This window comes from Amyelois transitella, chromosome 4 (genome assembly GCF_032362555.1).
Source record: "Amyelois transitella isolate CPQ chromosome 4, ilAmyTran1.1, whole genome shotgun sequence".
Classification (NCBI taxonomy): domain Eukaryota; kingdom Metazoa; phylum Arthropoda; class Insecta; order Lepidoptera; family Pyralidae; genus Amyelois; species Amyelois transitella.
The window spans coordinates 1,594,277-1,615,829 of NC_083507.1; the positions used below are offsets into that span (position 1 = coordinate 1,594,277).

The 21,553-nt window shown below is 35.3% G+C and overlaps 2 protein-coding genes across 2 annotated transcripts; one reads left to right on the forward strand and one right to left on the reverse strand.

The window, feature by feature from the left end:
- Positions 1–3,638: 3,638 nt before the first annotated feature.
- LOC106130946 (ubiquitin-like protein 5) lies at positions 3,639–4,908 on the reverse strand. Its single transcript, XM_013329898.2, has 3 exons — positions 4,847–4,908; positions 4,587–4,767; positions 3,639–3,727 (listed from the first exon to the last, which is right to left on the reverse strand). Exons 2-3 carry the CDS (start codon positions 4,762–4,764, stop codon positions 3,684–3,686), a joined length of 222 nt encoding a protein of 73 aa, XP_013185352.1. The 5' UTR covers positions 4,765–4,767; positions 4,847–4,908; the 3' UTR covers positions 3,639–3,683.
- Positions 4,909–5,298: 390 nt separating this feature from the next.
- On the forward strand, positions 5,299–20,639 carry LOC106130969 (surfeit locus protein 4 homolog). Its single transcript, XM_013329931.2, has 6 exons — positions 5,299–5,456; positions 13,433–13,594; positions 15,367–15,468; positions 16,153–16,386; positions 16,976–17,155; positions 20,093–20,639. Exons 1-6 carry the CDS (start codon positions 5,406–5,408, stop codon positions 20,177–20,179), a joined length of 816 nt encoding a protein of 271 aa, XP_013185385.1. The 5' UTR covers positions 5,299–5,405; the 3' UTR covers positions 20,180–20,639.
- Positions 20,640–21,553: the final 914 nt, after the last annotated feature.

Here is a 21,553-nt window from a genome sequence, read left to right on the forward strand (position 1 = left end):
CACCTTGGGATGTGGGTTCGAGGGGTACAACATCAGCAAAAAGCGAAAACGAGGAGTTCTGGAATAGTGTAAGAGAAGTATTGAAAGTTACCAAGCCAAATGAGAAGATTATTATGTTAGGTGATTTTAATGGATGGGTGGGTGTAAAGCGTGATGGATATGAGAAGGTGCTTGGTGCGTTTGGTGACGAAAAGGTGAATGATAATGGAAGAAGTGTATTAGAAATTTGTCTAGAGTGGGATCTTTTTGTGTCGAACTCAATGTTTCAACATAAAGAGATCCACACCTACACAAGAGTGGAAGGTATTTTAAAAAGTATGATAGACTTTGTGATTGTAGATGAAAGATTGAAGAACAAAGTGCTGGATACCCGTGCATATCGCGGTGCTGGCATTGACTCGGACCATTTACTGGTGATATCCCGGATAAGGGGTATCTTCAATCGCTGGCGGCACAGGGTAAGGGAGCAAACCAGCGCTTTGGAAAGAGTAAAAGTAGAAAATTTGCAAGATATGGATGTAGGTAAGAAGTATATTAATAGACTGAAGGATGAATTTGAAGATTTAGAGGAAATGAGCGATATTGAAGATGGATGGAAGGAATTTAAAGAAAGAATTGTGAAAGTAGCTGTTGAAGTGTGTGGTGTAAGTAGAAGAAGGAAAGGAAAAAATCACAAAAATGCGTGGATGAGTAAAGATGTGCAAGAACTTGTGCGATTAAAGAAGAAAGCATGGCTGGATTTGTTAGCAGCAAAAGCTAACTTAAGAATGCAAGAGGTTATAGATGAAGATGTGAATGAAGCACGTAAGGAATATAAGAAAATGAAAGATTTGGTTAAGAAAGCTGTGATTAGAAAGAAAGAAGAGTATAAAGAGGATTTTGATAAAAGGCTATCAGAAGACTTTCAGTCAAATCTGAAAGTATTCTGGAAATCCGTAAGGTCAGCCCGAGGAAATACTATAACCAGAGAGCTGACTAGGATCAGATGCCAGGATGGTAGCGTTGTGAAAGGAGAAGAATGTGTACTAAAGATATGGAAGGACTATTTTGAAAGTTTATTTGAAAAAAAGGAAGGAAATAAGAAAGATTTCTGCTATAGCGAAGAAAAAGAGAATGAGATGGAAGGCGAAATTGAAATGTTCGAAATTGTGGAAGCACTTAAGAGTATGAAAGCGGGAAAGGCTGCTGGGCGTGATAGAGTGTCGGTCGAGATGCTTAAAGCAGGAAAAGGCGTAGTAGCTAGTCAGTTGTACTGCCTTTTCAATTTGTGTTGGAGAAGCGGCCGAGTACCAAAAGATTGGTGTAAGGCTGTTATCGTGCCACTTTACAAAGGAAAAGGGTCACAGCTGGACTGCAAAAATTATCGTGGTATAAGCCTGCTTAGCGTCGTCGGCAAATTGTATGCTAAGGTATTGATTAATAGAGTCAGGAATGAAACTGATGACAAAATATGGGATGCTCAAGCGGGATTTCGAAAGGGAATGGGATGTACTGATCAGGTCTTTTCCTTGCGGTGCATAGCCGAAAAGTTTTTGGCCAAGAGTCAAAAAGTCTATTGCACATTCGTAGATCTGGAAAAGGCCTATGACAGAGTTGAGAGGAATGAATTGTGGTCAGCACTTTCTATGCATGGGGTGAGCAGTCTCTTAATACGAGCACTGAAATCCTTATATGAGGATTCGAGTGCTTGTGTCAGGATAAACGGAGCGCACACTGAGTGGTTTAAGATTGAGAAAGGCGTTAGGCAAGGATGTGTTGCGTCACCGTGGCTGTTCAACCTATTTATGGATAGCTGCTTGACAGATTTGAAAGAGTCTAAAAGTGGATTAAGGATGAATGAGTTACTCGTCAAATGTCTGCTCTATGCCGACGATCAGGTTATACTGGCGTCATCAGCGGAGGAGTTACAGGAGATGGTAAACTGTATGCATGAAGCTTTAAAAGAGAAAGGAATGAAAGTGAACGTAAGTAAAACTAAAACACTGGTTTTTGAAATGGAGAAAGAAATGACAGCATGTAATATTTTGATTGGAGGAGAAAAAGTGGAGCAAGTGAAAGAGTTTGTATATCTAGGATCAAAGTTTACATCAGATGGCAAGTATGATAGTGATATTGAAAGGAGAGTGAACGCGGGGAACATGGTGAATGGAGCTTTGCATGCCTTTATGAGCAGTCAGAAACTATCCAAAAAGGCTCGACTGGCTGTGCACAGGGGCGTGTTGGTCCCGACATTAATGTATGGGAGTGAAAGTTGGGTATGGCAAAAGAAGCATGAAAGCAGAATAAATGCAGTGGAAATGAGAGCGTTAAGGAGTATGATGGGTGTGAAATTGAGTGACAGGATAAGGAACAGCGTGATAAGGGAATGTTGTGATGTGAAAGAAGATGTAGTTACAGGAATAGAAAAGGGTATGTTAAGATGGTTCGGTCATGTGGAGAGGATGAATGAAAGCAGGTTGACTAAGCAGATATACAAGGAGAGTGTGGAGGGAAAGGTCGGAGTGGGAAGACCTAGACGAACGTATCTTGATCAAATTAAGGACGTCCTGGTATAGGGTCAGGTCAAAAGTACCCGAAACCGCAGAGCTTGTATGAAGAGAGTTATGAATGTGGACGAAGCGAAAGAAGTATGCAGAGATCGTGGCAAGTGGAAAGAGGTAGTCTCTGCCTACCCCTCCGGGAAAGAGGCGTGATTTTATGTATGTATGTATGTATGTAATAAATAAATTTTGAAAATAAATGTCTTCTTTCACACCTGATCTGACTTTGATATGGTTATAAAAATATTGTTATTATCAAAGTCTCTGACAGATAACAGGAGTGACATTCGATTCTCGTATGCCTCCTAAATTCAAGTGGAAAATATACATTCTGCATGAAGCAGAATGTTGGACAACGAAAGGGACGTATGAATGGAAACTGCATGCAAATGAGATGCGAATGTTAAGAAGGATGTATGGAGTGACAAGAATGAATAAAATACGTAATGAGTAATATAAGAGGAACTATGAAAGTAGCATAGTGTCACTATCATTTTTAGAAGTATCGACAGTCAAAATGTCGATAGATGGACCACTCTAAATCTGAGACAGTAGGATTTAACCAATAGAAATATATCCCAATGAACTTTTAATTTGGAAATATATAGTACATAACTTGAAGTTTATTTTTCAGAATAGTATGTATGTATTATTTTTTTTTTTTTGATTTTTTTATACTCTCTTGTAATTTTTTTTAATGGCAATCTTGAACCGGAAACATCCTAATATAATAATTCAAATCATTTTAGAAATTTCAATTACCTTCATACAATCTTCCTGTACCTATTTTTCATTCATTTCACAGAACTGACTCTCGTAACACAATTTAAGAATGAAAGTTATGATCTAACCTTGATGGCCTGAAATTTTGTATTAATCCCTAGCAGGACAGGCAGAGCCAACAATCTCGCAAAGGCTGAAAGCCAAGAATCAGCTGTATGGTCTAGTAATTGAATTGAGATTCAAATAGCTACAAGTGACTTTCCCTTGGTCACTTTGCCTTTTTTTTGTTTTAGTCTTGATCCAATGGATTACATGCCCGTTTAACTCTGCCTCACTTACTGAAGATTACTAGGATTTGAACATAGAAACAAAGGCTTTTAAATAAATTCTTTACTTAAATTAAAAATAAATGTATTCTTCTTATTGATAATATAATTCCAGATTCATGCCGTCATGGATTTCATCTGTACATTATCATTAAGGATATTATAAACTGCATATAAATATTTTGGGTAAATGAGAACATTTCCATGGGGAATGGATGGAGTAAGAAAAAGCATAGAATGTTGTTGAACCTCCTTCTGGAAAGTTAAGTTTTATATAACATTCACAGTAAGAAAAGTCTTGGTCAGTGGTCTTATTCTATGCTGCAAACTGTTTTTATTCTATTTTTTGTGTGTCAGTTTCCCTTTTGGCATAATGTCCATACTTGCTCAAGAAGTAAACATACATAAATAATCACATCTATATTCCTTATGGTATAGGCACAGATAATAGTCTTAAAAAGTCTAATAGGCCACATTCAGTTACATAGCTTAATAATTATGAAATTGAGATCAACTTCTTCCTTCTGACCATAGCATTGGTTGCATCCTCACCACTCTAAAAAGGAGACCTGAGTATGCCTTTTGACCATGGATCCTGGGTTGGGTAAGTCAGGATTTTACATCAAGCACCTCTCATCTGACCTTCACATCGGTTAAACTCTTGAAACGGGCCACCGCCGGAGAGGGGTGGGGAGGGGGGATGGGGTAACTCCCCCCCCTCCCGGGACCCCCCCTTGCCGGAAGCCTCCCCACCCCCTCCCCAACCTCTCTGGCGGTGGCCCGTTTTAAGAGTTAAGCCTTCACATCCTTTGCAGGTAAACCTAAACCGTATTGGATCATGGCTCAAACTGAGATAAACATTGCTATGTAAATAAAAGCATTGACAAATAAAGCAGCATTAGAGTGTCAACGTCTTCCCTTTAGTTGATCGTCGTGCCATCATTCGATGGTTTGATATTTATCAAAATACACTTTCTAATGTTTTTAAAAAGGATACAATCAGATAATTTGATGTGATCTTTGAATACTGTGTACCATTTCTTCAAGACAATTTTATCGTGTCGGGTTCCAGTCTGTGCGGCTATCAGCTTCTTCAGATCTCCAACGGTGTCGTCAGGATTGCATTTAACTCTCACTTTCTTGCCAAGACGATCGTTGCATGTTACTTCTAACATTTTCTGGAATACAAAATTATAAGGTTATAAAAACATGTACCTACAATGTCAAAATCAATTATACCTGTGTTTTAAGATTTACCAATATCTGTGTTGTAACTGGTTCTAAAATACTTTTAAAATATTATTTTATGCAGATTTACATGAGAGATTAATTCAGGATTAATTAAATGAAAACTTGAAAACAATGAAATTTGTCATTTGCGTTTATAACAATGAAATTGACAGTTGACATTAGGAATCGTAAATATTTTTTTTACGACTTGCGTTTTGTTTATTTATACATCTACTAAAAACAAAACGTGGCTGTCATGATCAAAGGCGACAGCTGCAGATGTCAACTCAAAAATATATATAAACATCCGTTCAATAAATGTCTTTATAATTAAAAATAATTAATACATTTTTAACCAAAATCAAGATTTAGAAATAAATTATTAATGATTTTTTTTTGGTTCACAATATTTCAAACGATTCTTTCTATAATTTACACTCATTTATAAAATTTATTGGGAAAGGAAGTGAATCCAACTCTATCCACACGTCATTTGACAAGTAAGTTCTGACGTGCCGAGTAAGATCGCCAGTAAAATTGAGAAATTCCCTTAAGTTGACCGTGGTGTAGTGAATTTACTTTAGAAATGCAAATTCCCAACGAATATGTTTCTACGGCGGAAGATTTTGCAGATCAGGTAAGCATTTACCATTTATGCTCATTAATAAATATGGGTTTCGTAGTACGTAAACGTACTTTGATATGTCACGTCACCGAATAATTTCTGGCGCTCATTGTTAAAATGTCTCTAAGAACTTTATTTGTGATATTAAAAAAAATATTAAGGAACTCAACATCTCTGCCATGGCCGTAGGTATCATCATCTGTATCTACTAGGATACATCAGCATACATTTAATCAATTATTAAGGAATAACGCTGCACCTTAACCTACTTATCATCTCATAGATAAAATTATAATGTTAAATCATGATTAATTGTATTTTTAGAGGTTCAGCCGAAGATATCATCATGATCATTATTATTACCAATTTTTACTGAAATTGCAGTTTATAACATAAATTTTTGGCAATGTTTCATGAACCCTCTCTCTACCTTCATAAAATTATAAGTTTTTTACTTACTATTCCATTTAATTACTAGGTAATTGTAGAAATTTGTCCTTTCATAATTTTTTTCCCAGAACTTTAAGCTCCATTCCAGTCAATCTGTAACAGGAAGAAACTTCAAAAAAGTAGGATAAGTGACTCAATTAGTAAATTCAAATTCAAGATGTCAGCTCTACTGATTTATTGGCCACTGGTTTTAAATTGAATTAATACTTTCATACCATGGTCAGTGCAACCCGATCTTAACATCAGGAAAGAATGGTATGTTCCTGTTAATTCCCGTGTGCATTCATAAAGAAGAACAATAATTGTACAATCCTATTATATAGGGGGAAAAAATAAACTAAGATACATATAGTTACGTCTCCATCCCTTATGGGGTAGACAGAACCAACAGTCTCAAAAACACTGAAGACCATGTTCAGATGGACAGCTTAATAATGGAATTGAGATGAAAAGGTACATATCTGGATTAAAACCTGTTTGTTTATCACCAGTATCACTTTCCTGTTTGTGATTTACTATCATGACCTGATTGATTTAAATTTGGGAGTGATAAGTTTAATATAAATAAACATCCAAAAATAAAAATAGATAGTTGGTGATATCACTTATGCTGTTTGTAAAATGCATTCTCATAATATTTTTTCTTTGTTGTGATAAAGTTATCATATTGTTCTTAATAAAGAATGTAAGGTGCCTGATTTAATAATTCTAAAGAAAGGTGCGTTCAAATCCCACCTCGACCATGCATCAATGACTCTTTTTCTGAGTTATGTACATTAGTTTGAGTGCTAACTGCTGCTCTTACTGTGGGGTTAGATAACAATGTAACTGGGTCTAAATTCAGGATGAAGAATAAGATTGTTCTTTACAAAAACTAGAATTGACGACGGCGAATGACCTTGAAGAGATTTTTACCTTCTTTATAACATCTTGTAGCAAGAAGTCCATTACAATCTTAACGATATATAATTAATTTGGCAATGAACCAAGTCTTGATAATGCAAAGACAAGAAGTTATGTTGTTTGCTATGATAACATAGTAATATCACACTTCTCTTATATATGACGGTACTGCTTTTAAAATTTATCCTACAACCACAAGACATCATAATCCATAACAGGTATTAGTCCCAAAAGGGTCTTCACCTTTCTGGAAAAGAGCCCTGAGTGCTTCAGTATTATTTGGATACTTTAACCAATTGACCATCGACTCTTACCTAGAGTAGAACTTAATTGTGCGAGACACAAAGCGGTGGTTTATGAAAACAGGTGGGGAAAATCCCCAGACAAACATTCCATGATCAAATTGGGGAAGTCCTGGTGAAAGGCCAGATCAAGAGTAAACCAAATGGCTTGAATGAAAAGATAGGTGAATGAATAAATGAAAGATTTATTTGAAATATCTCAAAAAAAAAAGCTTCTTAAATACATCACATAAAATACCTAAACTCTAAGCAGTTGAGCGCTGCAGAAATTCAAAAAGGTCATAAGCTTAGCGGATTTCTTTGCTCAAGATGAGCAAAGCACTGGCACTGGCACTGGAACTGGAATGTAGTCTCTGCCTACCCCAATGGAAAAGAGGTGTCGTTTAAAGTAAAAAATATATGTATTCTGTGCCATAAAGGCTTGAAGCACTAGTTTCACTTTCAAAAACAACTTTCACTTAAACTTTGGTGTGCTTGCATTCATCTTGCCCTGACGTACTTACATACATTTGTGTGAAACAAAGTTTACTTATTTTTATTGTTTTTTATACGACAGAATACAAAAGAATACAAAAGATTTATTTTCAAAATTGGATACAAGGTATATCACTTATTGACGCCACATCACTTAAATCTAATTATAACTACTACCGCTTCCAAAGCGCATGTTACAAATATAGATCTTTTAAATCTGGAATACAAATTTCTAAAAAAAAATATTTTTGAAATTAGTATGTTTTCCAGTTACCCAAATGAATTGTATCCTATACCTACGTTGCCCATGCATAATATACCTAATATAAACAAAAAATCCACCCAGTTGTTCTGGAAGATTAGTGTGCACAAGAAGAGATATTTTTAAATATTTGAAGATTTCTACTATTACTTAATTATTTTGTTAATATTCTTTGTACAGTCACCCCCACCTTAAGTTACCATAGAACTTTATGACGCAGTAATAGAAACGAACATGCAGTGAATTTGGGCAGGTGCTGACTGTATTTCGTACTTACGTGGAATTACTTGTACTGACACGTGTTTCCTTCTGTTTTGTCATATGTAACGATTGATATCTTTATTGTGAAACAAAGGTCAAAGGGTGATATGAATTGATGTCTCATTGTGATCTACTCAATATAAGACGCAAAATTATATAATTGGTTTTATTAATTATTATTCATTAGCAAATAAACTTGGGATTCCACTGAAAGGCATAGCAGCCGTTCAGCTCATGGTATTGAGGTTCAAATAGTGACAGTTTGCTATATTTCAATTGCCATCGGCTACAAGAACAATCCCAAGCTTAGTCGCCATTTACGACATCCAATGGAAAATATATTGATTGATTTCTATTCTAAAGTGACAAGAACCACACGGACATATACATATTTATTTATTTAATTGATCAAGATTAATCGGCTTGGCTGACAGTTAGACATGTCTTTATTTTATCTTTGTGCATACATACATACAAATATCGTCACGTCTATATCCCTTGCGGGGTAGACAGAGCCAACAGTAACTTTTTGTATTGGTGCCGGGAACCACGCGGCACAATCTTTTTCTTACAAAAAAAGAATGCTTCAATTTGAAAAGTCTCACATTACGACGCTTTTAAACTATCAACGTTGGCTAAATGGCCAATAAATAATTGAATTTTCGTACCAATAACGCTTATCAATAATAATATCATGATATCATGAATTACACAATAATTGTATGTAATGCCGTGTTATATTAGTAACGATTATGTTTCATATTTTTATTGTTTTATCTATGTATATTAGATAGATAAACAGTTTTTGTAATAGCTTTAAGGTAATATACATAGATGTAACGGGCGCAGATTACTAATTATATATGATATTCATTACATTTAGTTTTGGAAAATTATTGATATTAAGAGTCATATTTATTTAAATCAGTCTTCAAAATGACTGAAATACCTCGTTCTACCCCGTAAGGGATTAAGACGTGATTATATGTATTTATGTATTTTAATCATACTTTCAGCATATTAACTACACCAATCCTTAGGTATATATTTTTTTTTAATGTTAGAATTTTATCAATTTTGATAATCGCCTGCTCATTATAAATTTCTATGATATAATCACGTCTTTATCCCTTGCAGGCAGGGTAGACAGCCAACAAGCCTCGAAAAGACCAATAGGCCACGTTCAGAGGGGTTATTGTGAGTTTTATTCGATCAAACTCGTCGAGCAAGTAATCACGATTTTTTATGGAATTGCATTAGTGCCATCGCGTTAGCACGAGGTGGCGCTGATCAAATCACATACAAATTACTTGCTCGACACGTTTGATCGAGTAAAACTCGCACTAACCCCTCAGCTGTTTGGCTTAATGATAGAATTGAGATTCAAATATGGACAGGTTGCGTTGACCAAAGGTTATTCTGCATAAAGTTCAATTCCTATATATAAAATTATCTTTAAAGGTGAATGGATCGAATGTACTACAGATGACATTGTATAAACAAATAAATGCGTCATTTTTATCCGTAGTAATGCATATTGAACCCAATATTTAATCTTTAATGAGGTGGCATCGGCCGTAGGTAATGCGGTTTTTATCGGCAGTGATGCGTAATTAACTAAGTCAACTTTTTGGCCTAAATATTTTATTGAAATTTTCTTCACCCAGTATCTTTGAACAGTAAGAATATAATTATTTTGTCATCTATGGTTTTTTTTTAAATTATGAACGGTACGGTCTTCATCACCGTAGCACCTCTTTTTGTTTTTTAATATTACTGTAAAAAATTTCTAAAGAACGCATGGGCGCAGAGCGTTATTTAGAAGACAAACGCAAGGCTCTTTGCAGTACAATATAGTGCTCTTTGAAGAGAATTTCAAATATTTGTGCTGTGCGTTTCTCGGCACTTTAAAAAAGGACCATTCCACCTGTGTCCCATAAATATTGTTTTTTTTTTTTGCCATGCAACTTTGTAAGATAAAAGTTGCTCGTCGATATGTTACAAAAAGTTTACTTAGCGAATCGAGACATTTAATCTTTACGAAAGGTGACTTACATTACTCGCGGTGTCAAGAGGTTTCCAATATCTTCTCGAGGCAAGTCAACAGCGTATTATCTTATCCTAGATGAACCTCTATGACGTAGCGATGGCATCTGAATTGCAATGAACTTGCGTATTTGATATGTATACCAAATACCAGACAAAGGCTTTTGATAAGATCGAGTTCTTTATCAACAAAAAAAAAGTCTCGTTTGGTTCTCATCCTGTCATTTCTCCGGCCTTCTCCGACGGCCTCTGTGGCGCAGCGGTAGTACGCTTGTCTGTGACGCCGGTGGTCCCGGGTGCGAATCCCGGCCAGGGCATGATGAGAAACGAACTTGTTCTGATTTGCCTGGGTCTTGGATGTTTATCTATATAAGTATTTATTATATAATATAGTATCGTTGAGTTAGTATCTCGTAACAAGTCTCGAGCTTACTTCAAGGCTAACTCACTCTCAATCCGTGTAATTTGTCCCGTATTTATTTAGGTTATTTCTGTTTAATCATCTTGGTTGCCTGGAAAATATTACATAATCGATGATGCCACCTTTTGTACATCACCTTAGCACATGATAAGGGTTAGTTATATTTGTACTAATTTATGTGCATTAAAGGGTATTTGCTATCTATCTTTGCGTGTTCCCAGTTGCACTCTCAGCCGATACGAACCAGGGCCCAGGGCCCGCTTTGAAATACCACCCGAACATCTTCGCATATTTTCCCTTATGTCTAAGGTACATCAAACGAAGGCGAGAACCGTTTTGACACAAAAGTCTCTATTAAAATAACAAATCATATAATAGGTCTTTTAGTTTTCACTCTTATTGGTCAAGCTTTAACTATTAAGTGCCGGTGTTAGATACATTTGCGCACTAACTGGAGAGAGGCGCAGTCCAGAATCACGATTCTGAAGTAAGTAAGTCAGGTTATTGCACGAATATACTCCCGTCTGATTTCTGCAACCTTGCGCCAGCAGGGATCATGGGTACGGGTTTCCTCAATGATTGCCCTCACCGTAAGAGAATTGGTTATTAACGTTATCAATAAAGTTATGTATAACGGAGCGTATCTCATTTTAAACCACGCGACTCCTTGACGGATAACACCGATGGTTAGTTTAAAGTTCAGTCATGTTTTCATTATAAATTTTATTATACAGCTCGTACAATCTTTATTATATTTTAAACAAAGGATAACAAGCATTCTTTTAAAGGTTCCCTCAGAGATAAATCGTGTCACATTATTTATTTCGCATAAATACGAATACGCTTCCAAATCTATATTGATGTTGTCTTATTTAATTGTGCATTGTTGTTCATCTGTTATGCTGTGCGTTGTTTGTGAATAAATAAAGACATTTCTCTATATGGAGTCGGTACAGCAAGTAAGTCTATTTTCCATAGACAATTCGACTTTTTTTCCTACTATAGTTTCTCGCTCAAAACGTGGTATCGGAGTTGCACCATCATCCACTAATGCTTCGAAGCTCGTGCCTCCCAACACAGACTATACATCTGACGAGGGAACTGCTGTGTCTATGGCCATTTCATCCAACTTTTCAATGTCCATTCATTTCTCGTCCCGTGTAGATTGTAATAAAACATCATAAGGTAATAAACATGAGTTCTTCTTTTAGGTGATGGATTAGCAACCTGTCTCTACATATAATGTTATTTAATTTAATAAATTCGGCTATCTCGCCCAGTCGTCAAAAATGTACCCATATCTATACTAATATTATAAAGCTGAAGAGTTTGTTTTGTTTGTTTATTTGTTTGTTTGTTTGTTTGTTTAAACGCGCTAATCTCAGAAACTACTGAACCGATTTGAATAATTCTTTCACTGTTAGATAGTCTATTTATCGAGGAAGGCTATAGGCTACATCCCGGATTTCCTACGGGAAACGTCAACAATGCAGGTGAAAGTTGAATGAGTCGGCCATCTGCGAGCTTTCCACGCGAACGCTGCGCAAACCAACAAAGATATAGTAAAACAATGTACTAAAGATGTGAAGTACTCATTTTTTGCCACAAAAAAGTCCGCGAGAGCATATGTCTATCTCTTAAGGTTTACTTACAATAACCACTTTTATGTTCATTTTTTAAGATTATTTTTTCATTATAAACATGAGTTATTTTGAAACCAATTTTCTTTAATTCAGTATTAATCCTTATCCAAATAAATATGTTTATTACTTTCGGCTTTTCATGTAGACTAAAATTGCCATTTACAGTATATAAATCAGACGAATAGGTTTTGAGATATAGTCGTTATAAGCAATTTGCAGCGAAACATTTAATACGGCGAACCAGCGTTCTTTCTAATACGCGTGACCGCCTGACCTTTTATTTATTAAAATCGGACCAGTAGTTTTGGAGATATATGCTAACATTGGTTTGCACAAACAAACGCACAACCTCTCACCCTAAACGCATATATACGGTCTCCGTTCGGTCACGGGTAATGATGTGGGCCAAGTCGTCGCCAAGTCGCATAATAATTAGCAGCTATAATTGATAAAGCCGAGGAGGATGTTTGCAAAACTAAATATGATGCCCAAAATAACTATTCCACGCGGACGAAGTCGCGGGCACAGCTAGTACGTACATAAAATCACGCCTTTTCCCCGAAGGGGTGGCTAGACTATATCTTTCCATTTGCTAAAATCCCTGCATAATTATTTCGCTTCATCCACATTCATAAGTCTCTTAATGCAACTTTGTCAGTTTCCTTTTTCGAAATATATGGGAAAGAAATGGAGTGGTCCTATTCTTTTTTCTATTGATAACGGGAACCACACGGCCTTTGTCTATCTCATAAAGGATGAAGATATTATTATCTAAGTATGTATATATCAATGCACATCAGCAATCACCGGGGGATTTTGCAGAAACGCAAAAATGATTATGAATACATCGTCATTTGCTCTTGAATTTGGCAACATGTCAAATTCATTTGTGCATTGATAGTACAATGTGCGACCTTTGTGACCAAGAGGATGGTCGAATTTCCGCAGTCACTAAATTGGTGTACCTACTGTGTTTCTGTTGACACGTGTCGTGCCTGGGAGACATTACATGTGCACCTGTTTAGAATTGATGATGCAGTGTTATTTGTTGGACAATTAAATCGCTAATTTTGTGGATGCCGATTTTGTTGATTATGAGTCATTCATAGGTTCATTTAATCATATAGTCTATATCGCTTGGGGGTAGACTGAGCCTGCAGTCTTGAGAGACTGACAGGCCACACACATAACATTGAAATTTCGAATATTTCTTTTTTTTTTCGCAGGTGATACGCAAAGGCAAGCATGTGCTGCCAACGGTGGCGCGGCTATGTCTCATATCCACCTTCCTGGAGGACGGCCTCCGGATGTGGTTCCAGTGGTCTGAGCAGCGGGATTACATGAACATGTCGTGGTCGTGCGGGACATTCCTAGCGACTATGTTCGTGGTGAGTATATACGGGATTTTTATCATTAAAAGTATTTCTTTTACGGAAAGATTAAGGCATATAGACGTGAGTGTGAGTATGTATGTATGTAAAAAATGGGACACAATCTTGATATGTCTTTGTGTCGACAAATTAATTTTAAATTTAATTTATAGAATATATAGAATACTTTTATGAGAAGAATAAAAAATAAAAAAAGTGAAAAAAAAAACTATCTCTATATAGTAAAAATAAATCTCTTTCGTCTTTACCCTTACCTTATTTAAGAAATGTATTTTTCTCCAAAAAGACTTATCAAGATTGTTTCTTGCCTTTATTTCAGTAGGTACCTTAAAAATGTACTATATCTAATTTATATCAATGGCACGTAGATTGTATATAGTATGCATAGTAGAATGAAAACATTTGCGTAACATTTGGATCATTCGTAGTAGAATAAAGATATTATTCTAAAACATTCATTTTGTTTCATTCATGTCGTAGTTTTAGTCTATAAAAAAAGTAAATTTCTCATTAAATTTGTATGTAATGTTCATATTAAGTGCAATTTGTAGAGATTTATTACTATTGCTTTACTGAAATTTTAATTAATTTTATTTGCAGTATTAGTAAGTGGTTTGACTCAATGTTTATATGCACTGGCACGTTTTATATGCACGTTAACTTTTGTAGCTTTATTATGGTCATTGCCTCATTCAGTTCACATTGGTCAAAGGCGATTGATAAAGAGGCTAGAAACGAATAATCACTAGGCTATCAGATTAGTAACCATGATTCTATCCATACTAAAGAGCGCCCGTCAATTACTAACGGCAGAGTTTTATATAAAGAAGATAAGTTAAGTATGTACTATACAAAGATAAAAAGAGTAAAAAGATCCTTGTTTACATCGGCAGTTGATGGTGTTACCATCAGTAAAAAATAATAACGCACATGACTTGACTATAGGGTCGAGTTTTGCTGACTAAAACAGGTTTCTGTCAGCATTCTAAGCTCGACTTGTCACAACTCTTGACCAATGTGAATCATTTTTAACTCACTTCACCTATTCACCGTACCTAATATTCCATCCTTGAGAGTTGCAGCCACCGAAAAATAACAAACAGACCAACTGCAGCATATTTTACATTTGATATTAATCTTTTCTCACTGATCACTGTATGTCGTGTAAAACTGAGCATGTTTTTGGTTTCCTTGGCTCTTGTTTTGACATTATTGTTAGGACCAATAAGTCTTTGTGCAGCACTAGACGAAAATTTTTACTAGCTAAACCCAAACCAGGTTAGAAACCCGGTCGTGGATTAAGTTAGGAATGAAAAAATCTTTTTAGGCCAAACGGCATTAAGTCCGCCTCTTGCACATTTTTTTGTGCAATAAAGTTTTAAATAAATAACCCTATTCCTAACCTAACCCGATGTATTGTTCAGGCCTAGTTCCTATCGTAACCCGAATTCTAAATTGGTTTTCATTATCCTTTTCCTTAGAATAAAGGGTGTTTAAAATTATTTTTATACGTGAAAGCAGAGTTCAATTGAAAATAAAAGCCTTTTTGGACTACTTAAGTTTCATTCAACATATTCCCCGCGTCCACTCTCCTTTTAATATCGCTATCACACTTTCTATCTTCTGTAAACTTTAATCCTAGGTATACAAACTCATTTTAGTAACTGTCATGTCCGTCTGTTTTTTTTTTCTGTATCTTACAGTATGTACCTACAATACAACATCCAAGTAAATTACGAAACTGATGAATTAAATACATTGAATTCCAGATAGTAAACTTGGTGGGGCAGCTGGGTGGCTGCGTGATGGTGCTCGGCAGGCTGAAGGTGGACATCGCGTGTGGTGTACTGTTCTTTATCGTAGTTTTACAGGTGAGCACTTGGTACAGTGAACAGCATATCAATCTACCCAAATTTCGCTTTAAATGTGCATCTGTTACTATGTCGTAGTGTGTGCAAAGGGTGACTTGATATGTGGTTTAATGTAGGTACATTACAATTGAGGCAATCCTTATGTTTTCAAACAAGCTCTCAGCCAAATGTAATAAAGGCTCAATAATCCTACCAATATTATAAATGCGTATGTTTGTTACTCTTTCAGGCATTAAATACTTAACGGATTTTCATGAAACTTTACAGAAATATAGCTTCGACATTGGAATAACATAATAAGTAAAAATTTAATAAAATATTCATTCGTTCATTTATATAATCACGTCTATATCCCTTGCGGGGTAGACAGAGCTAGGAGATTTGAAAGACTGATAGGCCACGTTCAGCTGTTAATGATAGAATTGAGATTCAATTATTGACAGGTTGCAATTTTTTGAATCCAAAGTTTATAAGTCTATCCCTCAGTCGCCTTTTACGACATCCACGGGAAAGAGATGGAATGGTATTATTCTTTTTTTTTAAATTGGTGCCGCGAATCACACGGCTCCATTTAATAACAAATAAGTTTTGTACACATATTCCAATAGGTCCACTCCTGAAAGAGTAAGAATTGAATTGCAGTAGGTAATATTTTCCTATCATTTTTTGTAATATCCCTTTCAGACATTCGCATACAGCATACTATGGGACATACAATTCCTGTTGCGCAACTTGGCGCTCATCGGAGCCCTACTGCTGGTGCTGGCGGAGGCCCGCGGCGAGCAGGGGCGCAGCCTCTTCGCGGGAGTCCCCAGTTTGGGAGAGAACAAGCCGAAGACGTACTTACAGTTGGCCGGGAGGATATTACTGGCTTTCATGTTTATAACGTTGCTGAGATTCGAATTGTCCTTCTTGCAGGTCAGTTTTAACTATTTTACCTCTTTTTCTTTTACATAAAATCATGTTTTTGTCCCTAACGGCGTAGACAGAGCCAACAGTCTCGAAAAGTCTGAAATACTTAAATAGATAAAAATCCAAGATGCAGGTCAATCTGAAAAAGTATGTCATTTCTCATCGTGCCCTGGTTGGGATTCGAATCCGGGACCACCTGTATCACAGGCAAGTGCACTACCGCTGCTCCCACAGAGATCGTCAACCTTCAATTAGCTATTGTTAAATTATTAGTTAATATTCTTTTTTGGCCATTAAAATGGTCTTGAATGAATGATAATGAATGAATTATTATGCCTTATTATATGATATATTATGTTGACCTTCGCACAATGCCGTAATAATATCTATACAATCTGTGACAATTACACATCATTACAATAATCCACCCTCATAATAATCGCGCCCACACCGTAGAACGGGGGGACGTATTCATTGAGCAATTACTAGACCCTTCGTGTATTTTGATGTGTGACGTCATGTTTGTAACATTTAAATTTAGAGATTTATTTAATTGTGACTACTCTCACCTAATATTTTTCTTCTTTATTTCCAGATAATTCAAGACCTCCTCGGCAGTGCTCTCATGATCCTGGTGACAGTGGGGTACCGCACCAAGCTGTCCGCTCTGATGCTCGTGCTAGTGCTGACAGTTTTGAACCTGTACCACAATGCGTGGTGGGCCGTACCGTCTTACAAGCCGTTGAGGGACTTTCTCAAGTATGACTTCTTCCAGGTATGTGCATACATATATACATATAGGTAATGACGTTCCTTACGGGGCAGACAGCGCCAATAATCTCAAAGACTAAAAGACCATGTTTATTTATTTATTTAAATTTACTTTATTGCATTAAAAAAATGTAACAAAGGCGGACTTAATGCCGTTTGGCATTCTCTACCAGTCAGCCAACTGACCAAACAGAAAAACTTTAAGTTGGTGGTGCGATAAAGTTCAGTTCAGTAAGATCGATTTTGAAGAAATTTTGAAACAGAAATAGCAAGGGCACTTTTATATTTTGAAGTTCTTCCTGTAGTCAATAGGATTGTTATTTATAAATAATAGTTTAAAAAAAACTAAAAAACTACGCTTTTATTGCTAATCAAACTAAAAAATAGAAAATAAAAATTAATGACAAAGGAATTCAGTAGTAGCAAGTCGAACAATCAGTAATAGTCAGTTGTAGTAGTAATTACCTCGGATTAAAATTATAACAAAATTAAATTTATAAACAAAACAATTTAAATCAGAGTAAAAAGCGTGGGGTGCCTGATGTAGTAAATATTAAAATCATTCTATTAGCATATATTTATGACAAGAGAGTTATGAAAATGAAGTAAAATGCACCCCACGCTTTTTACTCTGATTTAAATTGTTTTGTTTATAAATTTAATTTTGTTATAATTTTAATCCGAGGTAATTACTACTACAACTGACTATAACTGATTGTTCGACTTGCTACTACTGAATTCCTTTGTCATTAATTTTTATTTTCTATTTTTTAGTTTGATTAGCAATAAAAGCGTAGTTTTTTAGTTTTTTTTAAACTATTATTTATTTTCTATTTTTTAGTTCGATTTGCAATAAAACGGGTAGTTTTTTAGTTTTTTTATACAATTATTTTTTGGAAGTTAACACTTCTGGTATAACTATCTTACTAGAAAAGACTTTCGCAACCATGCGCCCATCGCTGGAGGTTTTCACAACTAACTTTCTTAAAGTTATATGTGGCCTGATTGGATTAAATCTCATAATATTCTCATCATCATGATTCTTTTTAAGGCGATGGGCTTGCAACCTGTCACTATTTGAATCTCAATTCTATCTTAAAGCCAAGTAGCTGAACGTGGCCTATCAGTCTTTATAAGACTGTTGGCTCTGTCTACCCCGCAAGGGATATAGACGTGATTATATGTATGTATGATGATTGTTAAACCCAGTTGAAAAGAATTTTATAGTGATAAATCACTGTTAATAATATTTTTGACTATCCAGCAAACATAATAATTTTCGATTGTGGCCTTGCCAGGAATCAAACCACAAGATTAAGAGGCAGATTGATACAGGAACAAAAATATTTCATACATACCTCCACTCCCTTTACAACCAGGAACGCAACAATGTTTATCTCAAGACATCGTGGCACTTTCGTTGTAAAACTGTCTTTCACATAAACAAACACAAACTTGGGACTCCTAGCTCAAATAATAAGGTACTTTTTACAGAAGTCCTATCTCAAAATATCTGCACAACACAGTAAACACAGTCAGAGTCCAATCTCAGATGATAAAATCACACGAATATCCGGAAGAACAAAGCTCGACTCAACGGAAGATTCCAAACTCCAAATAACGACAAGTTATCAGCACAAAACAAAGTGCAAATAGGTAAATACACAGGCACCGGTAAAAAACAACAGAAAGAAAGTTTACAGGTGTTCGAATCGAATTCAATCAAAACTTACTGCAAAACTTATTTGACATAAAAAACTGTCACTCATGTTCCAAACGAGTATTACAGTGTTGCTATTATAAATAGGCAAAAGATACCTAATGTTAATTCAAGAATTGCATTAATATGTTAAATACGTATTAAATATCGCAAAGTTCTGTAGGTAGTAACTTTATTCTTGTATTTTTGTAAATTTACATACATACATACATACATACATAAAATCACGCCTCTTTCCCGGAGGGGTAGGCAGAGACTACCTCTTTCCACTTGCCACGATCTCTGCATACTTCTTTCGCTTCGTCCACATTCATAACTCTCTTCATACAAGCTCGGCGGTTTCGGGTACTTTTGACCTGACCCTTTACCAGGACGTCCTTAATTTGATCAAGATACGTTCGTCTAGGTCTTCCCACTCCGACCTTTCCCTCCACACTCTCCTTGTATATCTGCTTAGTCAACCTGCTTTCATTCATCCTCTCCACATGACCGAACCACCTTAACATACCCTTTTCTATTCCTGTAACTACATCTTCTTTCACATCACAACATTCCCTTATCACGCTGTTCCTTATCCTGTCACTCAATTTCACACCCATCATACTCCTTAATTGAACAACTAAATTTACTTTTGTAAATTTAGTTGTTCAATTTTCATTTATTACTTTTGTTTTATTACTTATATATTTTTTATTGTTTTAAAATATTCTACTAATTCTACTATGGTTTCTAATGGTAATTCTAAATGGAGCAATGCGATGAAATAAAGAAGCCTCAGGTTAATAGTAACATTATATGGAAATATATTACATCTCTTTTTGACTCATTATACGTCAGAACTTCTTGGTTTCTTGTATGGAGATTACTGGCACTGGTGCTATCTCTGTCTCTCTTACTCTCATACGAAGGATCTAAAAATGAATTTATTAATCCTGGCAGTTTTAATAAGGATAATGAGAAACTCTTATCAAAATATTGCATTGTCATCGGTCCTTGATACGTGTGCAAAGTTCCAAGTTGATCAGACGTTTAGAAATCAGTGAAAATTAAGCTCAAAGATTCCGTTACATACATACATACATACATACATACAACCCAAGCTAATAAAAGCGTAGTAAAAATAAATATGAACCGGGATAAATTACTCAGATTGAGTTAGTGTCGTAGTAAGTTCGAGGCTTGTGTTACGAGATAATAATTTGTGTTGTCTTCACATTACAGACATTATCAGTCATCGGCGGGTTACTCATGATAGTGTCCCTTGGCCCGGGCGGGGTCAGTATGGACGAGCAAAAGAAAAAGTGGTAATACTGGCCTCGGGCCCCTTGACTATAGACTGTGAGATTGTGGTGCGACACGGTGACAGTGCGGGAACGGACAGAATTGCAATTGTTGTGTATCCATAGTGATATCAGTGGTTTGTTTTGCATAGTGATGTGAATTGGGCAAGTTAACAACTCTCTTTTTCAAGCGAAATTGATACTTCTTAGATGGAATTTAAAAAGAAGCACAATTCAAAACAAATATGTTATAAAATCTTTTATTTGTGTTCCACTTGAAGACATTCAAAATGTCTAAAGAAATTTATGGAAATTCCAATAATATACACCAGTTGATGTGAAGATCTATGTATATAGGATGATTATGTCCATCACTTCATGATAATCTCTCTCTGTCCAATATGCTCAATTTTATATTAATTTAAAAATGATTTACCCACAATTATTTTTTTTTTATAAAATTGACTTTATTTTGTCTTTAAAGATAACAATATAAAATGTCAGTTAAATATTTTTTTTTTATGTCATTAGAAAAAAATATGGAACTGATTTTAATAAAATTTTATTGAAATGGGAAGTGCTTGCAAATTTTTATAGAATGCTAGTCTGACAAAATTATTATACACAAAGAACTTCCCTTTTCCACACTATTCTAGGTCTACTTTTGAAGTTTTTTATACTTATACAGATGTTAAAAACGACCATAGTTTAATTAGGATAGGATTTATCTTTGTTTATATAGTATATATGATTGGTTCATGGATATTACGACTTGCGCTATGGTCGCTTTTAACATGCCATACAATTTTTTTTAATATTATACTCTGAAAGCTTTTTTCTTCCCCTCTTTATTATATTATAAATTCACTCAGGGTGTTACATAAGAAAGCTAAATTGAACCTTACTTGTTCTATTTAAAGCTTTAAATAGCTTTGCATAGTGTTTTGTTGCGTAGTATAACTGCGTTCAATTTGGAAGTTGCCTTATTAGACTGGTTTAAAAAATATATGGTAAAATGAATGAGCACTTATTGGCAGTGGAACAAAGAAGTTGATCTTTTAAAAATATTATTAAATTCTATTAAAATTAAGTCCTGTGTTAGTTATCATTGCTCTTTAAATTTATTACATACTTTCAGGAAAAAAATGTATCAATAGAATAAAACTTTACTTAAAGGCTGGAACTCTGCCTATTGGTCTGGGCACAAATACAAAATCATCATTAGTTATCAATTGATGTGTAGCAAACCAAATGGAAGACACTAGTATGGAGTTCCGCTTGTAAAGTGGCCATATTTGCAATCACAAGTTTTGTATGCAAACAAGATCAAAGGACATGTTCATGTAGCTATTTAATTACAATTTATTGCAAATTCTGACGTTCCTGTGACAGACCCTGTAAT

Bases quoted from the DNA above. Each gene is read 5' to 3' on its own strand.
- LOC106130946 (XM_013329898.2), bottom strand. From the start codon at position 4,764: ATGTTAGAAGTAACATGCAACGATCGTCTTGGCAAGAAAGTGAGAGTT. The intron at 3,728-4,586 runs GTATCCTTTTTA...GATAATGTACAG, and splicing joins TCACATCAAATTATCTGATT to ATGAAATCCATGACGGCATG.
- LOC106130969 (XM_013329931.2), top strand. From the start codon at position 5,406: ATGCAAATTCCCAACGAATATGTTTCTACGGCGGAAGATTTTGCAGAT. The intron at 13,595-15,366 runs GTGAGTATATAC...ATTGAATTCCAG, and splicing joins TCCTAGCGACTATGTTCGTG to ATAGTAAACTTGGTGGGGCA. The intron at 16,387-16,975 runs GTCAGTTTTAAC...CTTTATTTCCAG, and splicing joins TCGAATTGTCCTTCTTGCAG to ATAATTCAAGACCTCCTCGG.